Below are 19125 nucleotides of genomic sequence, written 5' to 3'. Positions count from 1 at the left end.
CTTTCTTTTTTTGTTTTTTTTTTTTGTTTGTTTTTTTGGTTTTTTTTGAGACGGAGTCTTGCTCTGTTGCCCAGGCTGGAGTCCAGCAGTGTGATCTCGGCTCACTGCAAGCTCCGCCTCCCGGGTTCACGCCATTCTCCTGCCTCAGCCTCCCGAGTAGCTGGGACTACAGGCGCCCACCACCAGGCATGGCTAATTTTTGTATTTTTAGTAGAGACGGGGTTTCACCGTGTTAGTCAGGATGGTCTCGATCTTCTGACCTCGTGATCCGCCCGCCTCGGCCTCCCAAAGTGCTGGGACTACAGGCGTGAGCCACCACGCCGGGCCGCCTCTACCTTTCTTAATGCTCCACCTGTGTTATGTTCAAGAGACAAACTTATTTATCAACGAATAGAACGGCACATATCTGAAAAGGGTTAAATGCTGTTCTTCCCTGCAGAGCTTTTACGTATAGAGAGCCAAGAATAATCCTTGGTTTTGGTTGAATGTGTGTTGTTCCCATTGTTTCCTGTACTACTGGTTGATTTCTAAAGCTTTAAAAACCTGAATTACTCAGATAATGGCTTCAAATTTTAAATCCTTTTCTTTGAGCTAAAATTTGAGTATCTATTCCTAACACAAATTTGACTTCAAAGTAAAAAAGTAAAATAAAATAGGAATAATATTTACACTGGTGTAGACTACTGCATTTGTAACATAGTGAGCTCATTGCAACACTTTGGACTGAGAAGAAGGTATTGCTTTTAAATTTAAAGCAGTGTTATTTTTTTATCAATAAAATGACTACAATGAGATACAATTATCCAGGAAACTATTAAATATATTACTAGTTGGCTATATAAATATTTTGTATGCCAATACAAATTCTTGTACTTCGTAATATTACTTCATTAACTAGTAAGGTTTATATTATTTTTAATATAATTTTAAGTTACAGTTGCCATTGCCAAAATGATTTAGTGATGTAGTATTTGCTTCAGTCAGGATATTTTACAATATTGAGGAATTAAGGAAAGCTCTAGTAAGGTGTTCTTAAGAATGCAAGGCAGGTTTTGGTTAGAGTACTCATCAACCATGTTGGCCAAATGAATATCGTAAGCTCTTTTTGAAAATAACGAATATTATAGACATTGAGTTTTAAAGCACAGTTTTCATGTCATCATATAAATTCTGTCTTCTGTTTTCTAATGATTTTTAATTTTTCTGAGGAAAATAATTTCAAGAAATAAAAGTTAATTCCCCTGAGTCCTTATTGAATGAAATATTGAAAAACAATGAATGAATGATGCATTTTTATTAATGGACTGTAAGAAACTGATATAATGGACTTCATTCTACAGTTCAGTTTCTTATTGTCTTACACGTGCTCCTTGAACTTTTTAGGACCTTGACACCATTTCCCTAGTACAATTACTAAAAGAGAGCTTTGGATAATATATCAGGGAAGATAGTACAACGTAGTGAAGATGACATAGGAAGATGTGAGGAGCAAACAACACTGAATTAGGAATCAGAAGATAGAGTTTAAATTCCATCTTCCCCACTTATTTGCTACATGCCCCTGAGTGACTGACATATTCTTTGTACTTACTAATATTATTATCTACTTGTCTCCCACACACTATGAGAGAATATCTGTACCTTCAGAAGCATACAAACTATAAACTTCCAAACTGAGTAAAAGGGGGCTTAAAATTAGATGAAACACTAGAGCAATCTAATCTAAATGGTATTCATATAATCTGAAGAATTACAATATTCTCCAGTAGGTCCCCAATTACTATCCAATTACTATTAGGAAGTGACTGGAAAGTACAGACTATGGTGTCTTGCAAAAGTGAAATTGTTTAATGGGGAGTAATATAAGCCCCTCTCATTTTCAATAACAGCATAAATAATTGTATGATTCAATCATATTTGTGTGTATGTGTGTGTGTCAGGAGGGTATTTATACCTTTTTAATGGCTTTGAAAATACTTAAATTCAAAATACAGTAAGGAAGGAGATTACATAACTCCCAACTCAATTCACAAATACATTTCTTTCCTGAGACTATGCCCTATATTTCAGAGAAGCTTAAAGATAAGCGGTTTAAATATGAATGAATTTTAGTTTCAATGTAATGAAATTATTTGAAATGTAAACAGCCTAGCATGTTTAACTGGAATCTGAATAAAGCACTATTTAAATGTGTCATGGATTTTCATACATTTTCACCGAATGTGAAAATATGCAGTAATAGGATACACAGGCACACACACTTGCACTTGCACATACACAAACAGTATGCTGTGCTTTCAAATCAACTCAAATTTAATGTTGAATTTGAAACTCTTAATTTTATGAAGCTAAATATGTATAGTTAGGTAATCAATCTTCTGAAGCAGCTGATTGGAATTTGTAACATATTTCTGTTTAGAATAATTATGTTAACTAAGATATACATGTTCAGCTTGCAGATGTTAAAAAAAAAATTGAGTTGTCACCATACTTTGTTCACATTTGCTGACCAGAATTTCAACTAGCTTCTCAAATACGTAGTTTTAGTTTTCACAAACTTAATCAAGTATGGATTTCTGAATAATAAGCCCATCGTTTGGTTGAAATTTGAGGAGGTTACATCCTATTTACCCTCTTGAATACTGAATTTTAGTGAAACAATATACATTTTACAATTAATAATAGTGTGAAGTCTATGTACATTTCTTGCTACCATTGTGTAAGGAAGATTTATTTTCTGTGATGCAAAATTAAGTATATTGCATTGTCACATTATTTGACTTATATTTTATTCTTCATTCTTATCAAGCCACATATTTATTTCTTCTGGTTTTATCAGTAAGTACTTGTTATGTGCCATAGTAAATCAGTAGCTCTGAAGGTAAATTTTTCAACCAGAGAATTATTTTGTATGGTTATTACAAAATCAATTGAAATGAAACGAATGGCAACAAATTCAACTTTTCTATCTCATTCATTTAAACTAGGCTAACTTTTCTCTGGCCAAGATGTACAACCTGATATTACTAGGGAATAACAAGAAAAGAAAAGCCACAGTTCGTTTGTTCTTTTATAATGCTGAGGATTGAAATTTGTGACAATAAGAAGGTAAAGACCTTATGTATTAACCAGGAAGTCAAATAAATGTATGCCACTTCTAAAAACAAATGAACCATAGGAAAAGAAAGAAAAGCAGGAGACCATTATATTATTTTACACTTACAATAAGGAAGGCACTATTATCCTCATTTTTCATTTATGAAAAATTTCAGAAATGTTAATTGGCTAAGAGATGGCATGGAGGTTAAGAGAGCTGACTCTGTGGACAGGTTATTGGGGTTCAAATTCTGATTCTGCACCTCGACGGTTCCATGACTCCAACTGGCCTCTGTTTTTCGGTGTTCTCATCTGCAAATGTGTGTCAATATGTATCTTATTGGATTATTATGAAAATTAAGAGTTAATACACATAAAAACACTTAGGATAGTGCTTCATAGGTAGTAAGTGATACATGCACATTAGTTATTGTTTTGTGTGATCCAAAGCCTGATTTGTCTGCATCCAGAACCTTTGCTCTGTCAAACCACTGTATTTCATCTTATAAGAATATGAACTGGTTCAGATGAACAGGAGAGCGCATTAGATGTATCTCAATCATAGCACTTACTGTATTAAATTGTAATACAATTTATTTAATTATATTTAGATTACATTTTAAATTTTAAGTGGAAGTATAGTAAGAACAAGTATAACAGATACAAGTTATGGCATTTGCATAGAAGAGAGAGTTAATTCTGCCTGGGAGAGGACTTAGAATCTTAATAGAAAAAATAAAGCATGAGTTGTGTCTGAAGGATAAGTTAAAGTTGTTATGATGGTGATGTGAAGAAGGATGCTCTTGGCAGAAGAAAAGGGCATATAGCAAGACATGGAGGGGTAAAATAGAATGAGGTATTTGGGTAATAGCAAATATTTCAGTGTTGGTTGAGCAGATAAGGCCAGGGAGACAGCCAGATCGCGAAGGGTCTTCGTAGAAGATATTTGGCCTTTATTTTGAGGACAGTGGGGGAGACTTTTAAGCAGGTGAGTCTTACAAATAGATTTGTGTTTAGGAAGGTCTCAGTGGAGGTTGGAAGGGACAAGTTACCAAATGAGAGATAGAGAGATTCTAGGGGCCCATCACCATCATTGTCAATTGATGAGGGCTTAAACAAAAGCTTTGGCAGTATTCAGTCAGTCTACAAAATGTCTTTCTGAATGTTAGATATAACATTGTAATCTTTTCTGCAGCCAACCTGGGTAACTGTGATGCAGAATTCTTATTTCTTTTTAAGATGCAATGAACAGTTGGAAGTTATAAAAATATAGAATACTTTAAGAATGCCCTATAATCAAGGATCCTAGGTGATTGTGAACATTGTGAGTTTTTTGGATTACAATTTAGCAGTCGTTGAAAAGATGTTCTTGACTAGAGCATCCAAAGAAAGATGCATGATATGGCTGAAAAACAAACTCTCACTTCCAGGATTTTACTCTCCGGTTGGAGATGAGGCCCCAGGCACATGGTGGTAACCAATGATCTCTATGGGTGAGATTGACACTACAGGCTTCCCAGTTTTAAAGGAGAAAAGGATAATTGTAGATTGGGCTGATCACAAAATATTTCATATAAAAGGGAAGCCAGGATTTAAGTAAACACAAGGTTGTTGATAGTTGAAAAAGTAGCGATCAGCTTATCAGCTCTGGGAAATGGTATTTGCAAAGGTGGAATTGGTAATGCACAAACTGTGAAAGTACTTTTCAATTCTGGTTAGAAGGAAAGGTAATTAGATTATTAAATCAAGATTAAACAGGAATCTCTTTGTAATGAAGATTTAAAATAATCCTTTAGACATTTGAGGAAAGCCTGAAGGGGCTTTAGAGGACAGTGCTATGATTATTTAAAATAAAACCTGGCCAGGCACAGTGGCTCATGTCAGTAATGCCAGCACTTTGGGAAGCTGATGTGGGCAGATCACTTGAGGCCAGGAGTTTGAGACCACCCTGGCTAACATGGTGAAACCCCATCTCTACTAAAAATACAAAAATTTGGCCAGGCGTGGTGGCACGTGCCTATAATCACAGCTACTCAGGAAGCTGAAGCAGGACAATCGCTTGAACCTGGAAGGCAGAGGTTGCAGTGAGCCGAGATCACACCACTGCACTGCAGCCTGGAAGACAGAGTAAAACTCTGCCAAAAAAAAAAAAAAAAAAACAGAAAGAAAGAAGCTCACATTTATTGACCACTGCCTTTGTGTGACACACTTTTGTAATCATATTACACATATTTTCTTATGAAACCTTTGTAAAAACCCTATTGGATGGGTTATCAGCTTCGTGTTCCACATGAGGAAGCTGAATCACAGCAAAATACAGTGACTTGTTATGGATGCACAGCCCAAAAGGACAGGCAAAGGAATCAAGCTCAAGCAATTTGATTTTAGGAGCCACTTTCTCACCCACTCTGCCATGAAGTCTATCTTCCAGGAAGATTTTTTTTTTCTTTAATGTCAGTGTAAGAAGCCTGGAGAGAAGGACCAATTAAAGGCTGAGAAAAAAACAGTGGTAGCAGTGACAATAGAAAGTAAAGGAAGATACATTAGAAAGTATGAAGGGGAAAATGACAGGCATCAAATAGAAGGTGAATGAAATGGCCATCATGAGTGACAGGGGACAGTACTGTATGGTATTTGAACAGTCATACCACAAATTGGCATCCCAGAATATCATGCTAAAGTGAGTGGTCTGTGAATAAAATCTCTTTTCACTGACAGGGATAAACCATCCACAGTGGAAAGAATGAGGAGGAGACATACTGTTCCCTATGGTCTGTGACTTTTTTGAGTAACTAATGAATTTCATTTTTCAGAATTGCAAATATAAACACTAACAAATTCAAGTTTTATCATTCCAGTATAGTTGCCAATAGGATAGCTATTTATGGAAAGGATTGTCTAATAAGTAATTTTAAATAGTTGAGACATGGCTCATGCCTGCAGGAGATTATAGTGTAGAGGAAATAAGGCTGTGTACATACAGCGAACTGCCTACCAGAGTCTTGCACGTGATATGAGTGGCATCACTCAAGGAACAGAGAAAATTTGAATGGTATGAATTGAGGAAGGGCCATTCCAAATGGAGAGAAAGTCAGTAGAACAGAAGAGGTAAAGTGCAAAGAATGGTGAGTATCCATTGTAGCTAGAGAGAAGAGATACAGTAGGTAAATCTGGAAAAACAATTTAGGGGCAGATCAAGAATGACCTTAAAGGCCATTCTTTCAATAGTAAATTAAAAGCCATTATAGAAATTTGAGTTATATAGTAAGCTAATAAATGTTTATTGAGTTATATAGTAAGCTAATAAATGTTTATTGAGTTATATAGTAAGCTAATAAATGTTTACTTTAAGGAGGTTAATCTGATGGTAGCACATACAATGAATTGCTTTGGGAAAATAAGAAAAAAAATGGAGAACGGAAATTAGTATCTATTGAATACATATTGGCTGCTAGGTGCTTTTGTAAGTATTATCTTATTTAGTTCTTATAAATTGAGATCAATTTATAATCATCTTCAAATATGGGAAAATTAAGTCTCAAAGAGATTAAGTACATAGACAAAAAACACATAACTGGTAAGAAGTTAATTTGGCATGCATTCATTCATTCAGTTATGATTTATTGAATGTATGCTGTGTGCCTGAATCCCTATTCCAATAACCTCTCACCATTTCTACTGCCACAGCTCAGGACCAAGCAACCATTATCTTCTGCTTGAAAATTGAAACGACCTTCTTTTTTTTAATTATTATTATTATACTTTAAGTTTTAGGGTACGTGTGCACAATGCGCAGGTTTGTTACGACCTTCTAACTTGTATCCTTAGATGACAACTCCGGCCTGACTCAAGTCTGTGCTATCCTCAACAGCCAGAAATGTCTTTATAATGTACAAATTATTTTATGTTCTTGTGCTTAAACCCTCTGATGGCTTCTTATTGTGTTTAGAATAAACTCCTCTTCAGCTCCCAAGGCCCAACATGATCTTGCTTTTCTCTTGTCTACGTCTCCAATTTCATCTTCCTCCACCACCGACTCCTGTGTCCTTCAATTCACTCCAGTCACACTGGCCTTTCTTGGCTTTTATCAGTTGCTCAAGCATTTAATTCCACTCCTTTAATAGGAATTTTATACTATGTTTCTGCTTAAAACATTCCCACCATACCCCTACTCCCTGCCACTTTTCAACGTACATGTTTCTACTCAAATGTTGCCTCATCATAGACATCTATGTCCCCAGAACACTATAAGCATTTCCTACTTTACTGCCTTAGTCTATTTTACCTCCTGTAGAACACATATCAATGGCTCAACTTATTTTGTTTATTTATGTGTATATGTGTTTATACAAATCTTCCTTCTTCACTGGAATGTATGGTCTTTGAGGTCAGAGATACACTTGGCTTTATTCTTTGCTTGCTGCAAAAGTTGGCACATAGTAGGTCTATACAAATCAGATGACTGACCCCCGATCAGCTCAGACACAGAACGTACAAAGTCTCTGCTGTCAAGCCCATGGAGTCGGGGATCACAACTTGTGAACCAAGAAATTCAATAAAACATAAAAGATACTATAGAGAAAATTGCTTAGTACTATGGGGCCTATGTATGAAAGTGGTAAATATTGCCTCCAGGGCAAGAGAAGGATGGAGGTAGAAAGGAAGCATTTTTGTTGAATCATGAAAATCATGACAAAGTATGTGGGGAGATAAGGCAGGGAGGCATGTGATGGCATGCAAATGCAAGAGATGGGAGCCAGAGACTGTACTCGTATACCAATTAGACCACAACTACGATCGCTAAGGAGAAACTTAAAACCTAAGAATGAAAATCCAGGCATTTCCATCTGGATTTAGTCATTTAACCAAAGTTGTACCCGCCTGCTTAATTAGTCTGCATTAAAAGTTGGAAATCTGTAGCCTGGCCAATGCTTCTAATTTATATACATTTTTTAGACCCTATTGATCTTTTATCTAGAAATTTTTGAGTCTAGTCATTTCTTGATTGCACACCCTTTGTTTGCTCCTGTCTTCAGTTCAGGCATAGCAAGTGCAGGCTTCCCTCTGCACATTTGGATATGGACTTGCAAATTATTCACAGACCTGAGTGCCCACCACATGCTGGGCCTCCTAAAATGTCACTTTCTAGTCACAGTAACTTATTGATATCAATAATAGGAGAACCTGAGGCCTATGGAAGATACTAACAGCATTCTTTATTGAAGTGTTTCTTAAAAAGGCACAATAATTCAGAAGTTGTACTGATTCAAAATAACTGTTTCTTGCAATTAGTACTTTTCTTGTTTGTGTTTTGACACAAGTGATAACACCTCCATGCCTGACACTTCCTCTAAAAGGAAGTACAGCTGATGTCCTCTAAAATATATTCTGAATCTTAAACCTGAAATGTATGCCCCGAAATTTAGTGATGTGCAAGTGACCCTTTGAGAAAAGATAGTCAAATATTTGATTGTCTGAAATTATTTTTAAAAACACACTAAACTTATTCTTCAGGCCAACAGGGAAAGAGTAATTTTCAGAGTTAAATTTGTACTGGGGTAAGTGATCATATTCTTTTTCTGGAAGAACTGTCACTTCACCTTTAAAAAAAGTTGAATTCTGGATACAAAGAAAATCCATTCCAGACTAAATCCCTTTCCGTACATTGACAGGTTGAACGGAGAACAGTAGTATATCCAAAAGACTTGTTTGTGCCAAGTCAGTTTGTCATTTAGGATTTCTTATACAGTTCAGATCACTATTTTTCTGACAGTAATTCCAAAACTTGATGAGAATAAGCATGCCCTTATCTAATTAGTGCTACCCTTAATAATATATTAGCATGTCATCATGTATTAAATTCAGTTATTTCCAACTATTATAGCATTGCCCACATTGCTTTATTTTTCTAGCATTACTTCTCTCTCAAGCCAACATGCCTAGATATATGCCTCTTATAAATTTTGTATAGTGCTGATTATTTTATAATTAAAAATAATAATGCAAGGCAATGTTGCTTTGGAAATTTCAATGCTGTTCTTTTTTACATAATTGATACTTCTCTCAGGTTAAGGAAAAGCACATCTGGAGTTACCATCATGTAGTACACAGTCCTGGTGTAAAACCTAGCCATCCCTCCCATCTGATCCATTTTTCCAGTCTCAAGTATGTCAGCCCTAAGACAGACGCTAGAGATTTCGCCCTAACAGTTGGAGACCAAAGGATTTGAGCTCCCTTATCTCATTTTCTTAGACTGCTGTTACTTAAGTCATCCTGTTATTAGAGTTTGTGATTTAAACAAAACAAAACCCAAGAAAATAAAACTCTTTCAGTGGCCAGATTGCTCAATAATTTCCCAAACAATTGTGTTATCAATACTTCTGTTCATAAAACAGAACTATTTGAGCACATTGGGTTGCCTCTTAACCAAATTCTCACCAGGAATCCCAAACAGATCAGACTCTTGGGATCAGCTAGAATCAACACTATTGTGAGAAAGTGGGAAATAAAAGCTCAAGTGGAGGTAAGATGCAAGAAAAAAATTTGTTCTTTAAAACATAAAATGTTGTACATGGTTATAAGGTAAAATAGAAAAAGCTATTTGGACGACAAAAACAAAACATTATAAAACACAATTTACTGAAACAAGAAGCACCTAAATATAAACACTGTTTGGCATTTTGTTTAACATTTACAAGTATTTATTTAGTACCTCTTCTGTGCCTGACCTTGTTCTAGACTTCAAATTCATCTCTGAACAGAGCATATGAAAACACAGACCCTCCCTGAGCTTACATTTTATTGGCAGATGACAGAATGAGGAGTAAATAATATATTATGTTAGAAGGGCAATACCTTGGAGAAAAATAAAGCAAACAATGGGGATAAGAAATTCCTTATTGGAGTTTTCAGGTGGGGTTTTCAGGGAGTAGGAGAGGAGACATTCAGAGAACAGGTGGCATTTGAGTAAAGACTTAAAGTAGCTGAGAGAGTTAGCCATGTAGACATAGAGGGGAAGAGCATTCCAGGTGAGCTGCCAAGATCCTGAGGCAGGGAAGAGGTCTGGGTTGTTTCCAAAGAACAGCAAGGAGGCCAGTGTTGCTGCCTGAGGTGGGAGTTTAGTCAGAGAGGTGGCGCGGGTAGGATAGATTGTAGCAGCTGTTTTGGCTTTTATTTCCAGTGAGACAGGAGGTGATTGGAGAGTTATGAACAGAGAAGTTACATGATCAGACTCAACAGGATCACTCTGGCCTTTCTAGTGGGATTTTTATTAGGGAACTAGTCAGAAGTTTCAAAACGAAAGCATTCTAATGTTTAAAAATAGCTTTTGTACAACTCATATAATACACTTCTGAAAATGTTACATGCTCCTTAGGTTATTAGTGCATATTTACTTGCTTTTTTACTATGTGAAGCAAAAACTAATTGTAAATGTAAATTTATTTCTTCCCTTTTAATGTCACAAACCTATGACATAACTAGAAGTGTCTCTTTCCCTATTGGATGTAACATTAAAACTCTTACAACATGCTTTAACTCTGCGAAGGCCTACCCTAATTTTCTTCCACATATTTCATGTTAAGTTCCATACCTCCCCATTAGTGCTTCTCCTGCTTGGAATTCCATCCCCACCTCTTTCCTACCTGCCCTTCAAAGCCAGCTCCATTGCCACAATGCCTTCACAACACCTTCAATGGCTATTAACCCCTTTTCTAAAATGATATACTTCAGAGGGTACATCACCAAGTTTTCATGTTAGCAGCTCTTTTGTATTGTATTGTATTCTGTTATATTGTATTGTATTGTGTTTTCAGACAGTTTCATGTGTTTGTTTTGTCCATCTAACAGGGGATATCCTGGGAAATTAGACCCATATCTATTTTCCACACTAAACACAAGTCTCAGTCCACAACAGGTGTTCAATAAGAACCTAATAGGTTATTTGTTTTTGATCCTTCAATCCATTTCTATACATATATCTGTCACAGTGAGGCTAAGCTATTTGAAACTGGTTTTCACTAAAGGAATGTCACTGGGAGACCTGAGGGAATGAAGGATGATAGAGCAAGCCAGGTGAGGAAGTGCCTCTACTTTTTTAGATTCAGAGCACGGGGTATTGCTGTTCCCTTTCCTGGGTGCTGAATAGCTTACATGCAGAACTTAACACTTCTATCCCCTGAAATGAAACAGCAGTTGATTAGTGTCTCTTCAGCCACTATAACTTAAATTTGTATTTTGCCCCTTTTTTAATGCATTTTTGGTAGCATTTATTACTAACATAGAAAACTCTGTGTTGAAAGGCATTTTATTCATTATATATCTTAATGTATTAATATAGTCTACCACAGTAACTAATTGATTAATAGTAGAAAATAATCAAATTATCCATTTGGGAGTTCATAAATGATTTTCACAAAATATTCCTAAGCATAAAACATACACATTCAAAATAAGGCAATTATTATACCATGTTTTTATCATCTGTATGTAAGATCAAGGCATACTAAAGTAAAGAGAATGTATTTTCCAATATATGCCTGGCCAGGTATATATCAATTTGAATTTCAATGAAAGCACATAGCTACTATCTCAACAATGAGTGATCTCAAATTGGTTTTGTAAGTGGATGTCAATTCTAAAAATCAGTAAGAGGGTCAGTGAAATTATAGATGCATTTTTCAGGGTTCTTTTGCATCTTTTTGTTATCCAAACAACCATTTATTGTTATTACGATATTTTAATTTCATTAAAACAGTAGTGATTATAGATAAAAACAAGTGCACCATTGAATTTGACACCTTATATTGCTTTTGAGTGTTAGAAATCAATTTACCTTGGAGTTTTCTCCAAATGAGATGTAGTTTTACAGTCTAGACAAATAACTAACTCCTAAGATAGACCCCTGGACCCACAGGGCATACTAAAATCAACCACATCACTAGAATGTGACTAAAAGGACCAAATTTATCTTCTGCCTCTCTATATAAGCATTTTCTTTGCCATGGAGATAGTAAGGCAAGGAGAGCAGGGCAGATGGATGAAGCCACATTTAGATCCCATAATGCATACTTGAATATGAATATTTGGGCCATTTTCTCATTAAAGGGATAAGATATTTGCTGGTAATATAATTCCACTTCTAATTCCATTAGCACTTAATGTTCTAATTTTCAGGAATAAATGTTGGGGAAAATTACTTTTCTATGTCAATGCCTCATTCCTAATAAAATCAATGGATGATGTGTGTGTGTTACTCAAAGGAAAAAGGAATTCTGTTATTCTATATTGTATCATAAAAATCTTGTAAAGGATGATTGGTTATTTTAAAATATTATCATTAAAAATAATCACAGCCATATTTTTCCATATACCTGCCTAATAATCTTTGCTATATACTTCAGGCATGAACTTCTTGAAGAAGCTCGGAGAAAGGGATTACCTTTTGCCCAGTGGGATGGGCCGACTGTGGTTGCATGGCTAGAGGTAAGAGAATGAAACTAGGAGGCCCTTAAATCAATCACTACTAAGTTGATAGTTTTTTTGAGACAGGTAAAGGCAAGTTTCTGAAATCACAGCATCCCCTTAGTCTGGAATTGCTCATAAGGGACTATTTGCTTACTAGGGAATTAATTTGTGATTTTACTCTGACACTTTTTTGTGACTGTAGTAGAAGAAAGCATGCGGTGGGATAAAAGGAAGTGTCTCTAAATCACACCCTCTTCATTTCTAGAGCAAGAGAAGAAACAAAATTTTATTGTTGCAAGAAAACATCCATTCACATCCATTAGGCCAAGGTCCTTCCTCATTAGCAGGTTACAGAGAAGACCCTCTCCATATTCAGCACTTCTGTAATCCAAGATAGTAAGATCACCTAGATTTACAGAGAGACATTCCTTTGCCTGTAATTTAGTCCCTGAACCTAATTCTCTAAAGCCTAGGGACCGGCTAGGTTTAGACACTTGGGATTAAACAGAAGACTTACCCCTTATTCCCTTCTGTGTCCAAACTGAATGCTACAATAAAAGAAGAACTATTTTCAGCATTTCCTGTACAACATAGTGTTGTGGAAAAATAAGGGAATATCTGAACAGGGTGGGAGGCAGCAGAAACCGACTTTGACATTGACGGAACTACATATTTGACTACAAAGGGCTCTTTTGTGTCACTGAACAGTACTGTTCACTGCCCCTTATATTCAGTTCTCTATGTGAGCTGCTAGTAGCTGCTAGGATATGCCTGTGTCAGGGCAAAGAAGAATCCAGGCTTTCCTTGCCTGCCAGAGGTAATTATACACGTTGTTTTAAATGGTCTTGGATTATAAAATTATAAATAATCAATAAAGAAACATTAAAGCCCATTTTAGTTTTAAAAATAGACTTAAACAGATAGATCTAGAAACATGCTTTGTATTTTTTCTTGCACTGAATGAAAAATGCCTGTATTTTGCTTTTACTTTATTCTTTCACATCAGACAGGGAAATTTAGCATATTAGCCATCAGATATTAGCGATCAGCTGCTTCTTTCAACCATGTCTTTAAAATTACTATATTTAAAAAATCAATCACAAGACAAAATGCTTAAGAAATCACACCTCAGAAATGATAGCAGTTCTTTGTTCAGTTTTTGCTCCGATAAAATGAGCTGCAGTTTGACAGAGAGTTCGCTGCTGTTTTGGCAAGCGACGAACAAATCCTTCAGATAAAAAGAAAAAAAAAACAGATTTACTGACTTTAAGGTGATAGGAGATGACAGACAGTGAAGTTTGTGCTAATTAAACCTATTCCGAGTACACAGAAATTGCCTATAATGTGATTCCTAATGCAACTTAAATTATGAAATGGAATAAACAAGATGAATGAGCTGAGTGATCCAATGAATGAAAGCTTTAACTTCATCTCCTTTCACTCCTCCTTGAGTGCACAGCCTGTTAAGAATTTTGTGTAGGCGAGAATTCCATGCTTCACACGCCATTTATCCACATCAAAGACTCTTTAAGGTCTAATTATGGATGACATTGGTAACAATGTATTGGCAGGTATTTGGGTGATGTTAACTAGTGTGGAAATCCAAATATCTTAGAATACAACGGTAAAAAAATCATTAGGGTCCAAAGAAGACATGTTTAGATGTTTAGTTATTTTGAATAGTTTGAGTTTATAAACTAAATTGTCAAGTCCTGTCTTCCATCATATACAATGTACCTGTCAAGGTCAATTATTTGTGCCTAACCTGCTGGAAGAAAGCATAATCTGTACAGTCACACACTGTACTTAGGTCTGCTGCCCCTTCTTTTCTCTTATCTCTATCACAACCCAGTCCACACTGACTCAAAGAGTTTCATTTGTTGGCATTTTTTTTTTCAAAAGAGACAATCTTTTAATATTATAGAATTTTTAAACTAAAAGGATGCTTATACTGCTTAGCTATTGCTGTTTACAAATTACCCCCAAATTTGGCATTTATGAGCTCATGACTTCTATGGGTCAGGAGTCTGGGAATAGCTTTGCGATGGCCTCTGCTCAGAATCTCTCACAGGGCTGCAATCAAGGTATCAGCCAGGGCAGCAGTCATCTCAAGGGTGGACTTGGGGAGAATCCACTTCCATGCTCATTCATGTGGTCAGGGTCATGATTCAGTTTCCTGCTGGCTGTTGGCCAGAAACATTAGTTCCTTGTCATATGGAACTCTTCATAGGGCTCCTGAGATCTGACTTACTCCAGAGTGAGAGCTCAGAGGGAAAGAGAGAGCGGGAGGGGACTAGCAAGAATGAAGCCACAGTCTTTTTATTGCCTGAACTGGAAAGTGACATCCCATCACTTTTATCATCAGCTATTTATTAGAAATAAATCACTGGGCCAAGCCTACCCCCAAAGGAAGGAGATTATAGAAGGGAATGGATATCAGGAGGTAGAGAGAAATAATCAAGCTTGATTCCGTCATTTTACAAATGAGGAAAATATGGCTGAGGTTTAAATGGGTTACATGACTCACAAATGACTGGAATGGAATTAGGGCTCAGGTCTTCTGATTTGTGGTCCAGGGCTCTTGGCACTGTATTTTGCTGATTTATAGTTTTTCTTCTTTGTCTCACTTACTTTTCCTCACTCTCATAATTCTCTCCTTTGTTCAATCTGTTTATTTCAACAAATAGCAAAAAACATCAATCAATCTTTTGGACATTCAAAAACAAATATGTAAGCTGATAATTTTTTGTTGTGTTTTCTACTTCTTACTCATAACTAATGATGGGGGGAAAATGGGAGAATATTCCTGTTTTAAGTGATGTTATTCAGGTGCTAAAATGTAATGCCTGTGATTGGCATTCACCCAGTGCTTGAGATGTGCACCAGACCTGTGCTGTGTAAATAGCACTGCTGGTTTAATTGTCTTTCAAGAGCCTCACAGCAAAGTTGAAAAATCAAAATATCTAATTTCTTTTCTTTTTTGTTTTTTTGAGACAGAGTTTCACTTTGTTGCCTAGGCTGGATTGCAGCGGCACGGTCTCGGCTCACCGCAACCTCCGCCTCCCAGGTTTAAGCAATTCTCGTCTCTCAGCCTCCTGCGTAGCTGGAATTACAGGCACCTGCCACCATGCCTGGTTGATTTTTTTGTTTGTTTTAATTTTAGTAGAGACAGAGTTTCACCATGTTGCCCAGGCTGGTCTCAAACTCCTGAGCACAGGCAATCCAGTCATCTCGGCCTCCCAAAGTGCTAGGATTATAGGCGTGAGCCACTGAGCCTGGCCTCATTTTTTGCTGTTGTTTTCTTTTGTTTTGTTTTGAGGCAGAGTCTCATTCTGTCCCCAGGCTGGAGTGTAAACGCCTGATCTCAGCTCACTGCAACTTCCGCTGCTCAGTTTCAAGTGATTCTCCTGCCTCAGCCTCCCAAGTAGCTGGAGTTATAGGCACCCGCCATCATGCTCAGCTAATTTTTGTATTTTTAGTAGAGATGATGTTTCACCATGTTGGCCAGGCTGGTCTCAAACTCCTGACCTCAAGTGATCCTTCCACCTTGGCCTCCCAAAGTGCTGAGATTACAGGCATGAGCCACTGTGCCCAGCCTTAAAATCTCTAATTTCTGATGCATTATTAATTTTGTTGCTTTCTTTAGTTTCTCAATGATTTCAGTTTTAACTTCTTTCTTAGTACATCATTTCACTCTCTAAAAGGCATTTTCATATATAGCATCTAATTAAGTTCACACATCTTTCACATGGTATAGGAAGGTAGGTGGAAATATGGCTTAGCTACACTGCATGCTTTGATCGAAATCACATGGTTGGATGTGGCACAGCTGTCTCTTTCTGTGACAGAATTTCTCTTCACTCAGAATTCCAAAGGAGCATTATAAATTGAAGCTACTCATTAAGCAAACATTAATTGAGTCCCTTATCAAATGTGGCTCGTAGCCGTTCTGGTCCCTACATACAAAGGGGAACTTGGTGCCATGCAGCCATTACTTTTACCACTAGTAATATGAATTAGTTAAAATAGAGTCTCTGGAGCTAGCATGTCTCAATTTCAAATCTTGTTTCTATCCCTGCCTCCCTGGTGTTTTTAAATACATCATTTAATTTCTCTGTGCATCTATCTCCTCTGGGGAAAATAATGATAACATTTTATCTCATGGGGTGAGGTCATGTATGTAAGATACATAAAATAATTCCTAGCATATGGGACACTAAAATGATAACTATTATTATAATTTGTTAATGTATTTTTTCCTATCTAACAGCTTTGGTTGGGAATGCCAGCATGGTACGTGGCAGCCTGCCGAGCCAACGTGAAGAGTGGTGCCATCATGTCTGCTTTATCTGACACTGAGATCCAGAGAGAAATTGGAATCAGCAATCCACTGCATCGCTTAAAACTTCGATTAGCAATCCAGGAGATGGTTTCCCTAACAAGTCCTTCAGCTCCTCCAACATCTCGAACTGTGAGTCAGTTTCTGCTCCTCCCCTTCCCCAGTGCTAGGCAAATAGCTGTGTGTCTAAGTCTACAGAGCAAAATTGTGACAGCACACATTTCAATGTCAGCTTGAGTTATTCTCAAGAGATTTAGCTTGCTCTTTATTAACCTTGCTGCTACTTTTAATAGGTTTTCAAATGAGGAGCTGTGATTCATATCAGACTTGAAAGCTAGCATAGCAGACTTTTGAGCTAGCATCTAAAGTTTAGATTTTTCTCCCAAGCAACAAGACCCTGAGCTTACTCTTTTTTCAATTCCTTCCTTCGTTCGTTTGTTCCTCCCTCCCTTCCTCCCTCCCTGCCTCCCTTCTTTCCTTCCTTCCTTCCTTCTTTCCTTCCTTCCTTCCTTCCTTGCTTCCCTTCTTCCTTCCTTCCTTTCTCTTTCTCCCAGGTAATTTCTCAGAAAATAAGATATAAGCGTTAGTGCTTACTAAAGATGCAAGGCTTAAGTGACTACATTTTTTAGTTTTAATATTTTTTATTTTTATAGATTCAGGGGGTACATGTGCAAGTTCATTACACGGTTATATTATGTAATGGAGATTTTGGGGCTTCCAGTGTGCCCATCACCCAAATAGTGAACATTGTACCCAATGGGTAATTTTTCAAATCTCATCCCCTACCAACCTCTTCCCTTTTGGAGTCTCCAGTGTCTGTGATTTCCTTCTACCTGTCCACATGTACCCATTGTTTAGCTCTCACTTACAAGTGAGGACATGTTGTATTTGATTTTTTTGTTTCCAGGTTATTTCACTTGGGATAATGGTCTCCAGTTCCATTTATGTTGCTACAAAAAACATTAGTTTATTCTTTTATATGATTGCATAGTATTCCGTGGTGTGTATATACATTTTCTTTATCCAATCATCCACTGATGGACACTTAGATTCATTCCATGATTTTGCTATTATGATTAATGTTGTGATAAAGACGTGAGTGCAGGCATTATTTTGATAAAACAATTGCTTTTCCTTTGGGTAGGTACTGAGTAGTGAGATTACTTAGATGAATGCTCATTCTATTTTTAGTTTTTTGAGAAACCTCCATACTGCCTTCCATAGAGGTTGTATTAATTTACATTCCCACTAACAGTGTAAAAGTGTTCCCTTTTCTCTGTGCCCCTGCCGACATCTTTTTTTTTTTTTTTAGTTTTTTAGTAATAGCCATTCTGACTGAGGTGAGATGGTATCTCACTTGGTTTTAATTGCATATATCTGGTGATTAGTGATATTGAGCTTTTTTTGTATGTTTCTTGGCCACTTGTATGTGTTCTTTTATAACTCACTATTTCTTAAGAAGTTTCCATAATTATGAAATTACATGAGTTTGATGTTTACAAATACCAAATGGAATATCTGGAATATCCTTTTCTTTCAAAGTCTGTTTTTCAGTTATAAATTCCTAATCATCTCATAATTTTTTACCTATCCTAATCCTAGAAAAGAACAAAATGTGACAAAAAAAGCATGCATGATGACAAATTCAAACACAAAAAAACTCCCAAATAGTATTTCATTATTTCTTTATTCCATTCCTAAATTATATATTTTGTCTATAACATATATTATTTCTGATAATTAATAGATTTCCCAAATCTCATATCTTATATAGCATAATAAAATATGGGAGAATGAGATAAATTTTAGCAATAGGTAAAATATTAAAAAGTCATATTACTTTATTGCAGTTTTCAGGCAGAAAAATAAGTATAACTTTTTATACATGATCTTAAACAGTTCTGAATAGTTTGTTTCATTTCTATTTACACATTTTCCTTCCCAGTATACTAGATTCTAATGCCAGAAATGAAAGATCAAATTTAAAAGGCTTATATATTTCTTACATAACTCCATTTTAAGTTCTTCCTAAATAACATGTAGGAAAAATATATAATTTTTAAAACCCTTACCTATATGATTTTTAAATAGATACAAATGTTTTTCACTATAACTGGATTTATGACTCAAGCTAAAAGACAATTCAGAATACAGTAGTCCCTTGAACAAGATGGGAGTTAAGGGTGCTGACCCCCCACACACAGTCAAAAATTCAGCTAGAATTT

The 19125-nt window shown here is 36.3% G+C and overlaps 2 protein-coding genes across 21 annotated transcripts in view; one reads left to right on the top strand and one right to left on the bottom strand.

Moving 5' to 3' along the window:
- Positions 1-19125, bottom strand: part of ACSS3 (acyl-CoA synthetase short chain family member 3) — a 357152-nt gene that overhangs the window by 7538 nt on the left and 330489 nt on the right. The window lies entirely within an intron of this gene.
- The window catches only part of PPFIA2 (PTPRF interacting protein alpha 2), a 497171-nt gene that overhangs the window by 443887 nt on the left and 34159 nt on the right, over positions 1-19125 (top strand). For all 17 annotated transcript variants that reach the window (XM_058424785.1, XM_032170842.2, XM_058424778.1 and 14 more), the window contains 2 exons: positions 12498-12579; positions 16832-17032. In XM_058424785.1, coding sequence (XP_058280768.1) covers positions 12498-12579; positions 16832-17032 — 283 coding nt within the window. The remainder of the gene's footprint in view (positions 1-12497; positions 12580-16831; positions 17033-19125) is intronic.

This window comes from Hylobates moloch, unplaced genomic scaffold, assembly GCF_009828535.3.
Source record: "Hylobates moloch isolate HMO894 unplaced genomic scaffold, HMol_V3 SCAFFOLD_12, whole genome shotgun sequence".
Classification (NCBI taxonomy): domain Eukaryota; kingdom Metazoa; phylum Chordata; class Mammalia; order Primates; family Hylobatidae; genus Hylobates; species Hylobates moloch.
Note: the sequence above shows the minus strand (reverse complement) of the source record. Positions and strands in the feature narration are given on the sequence as shown.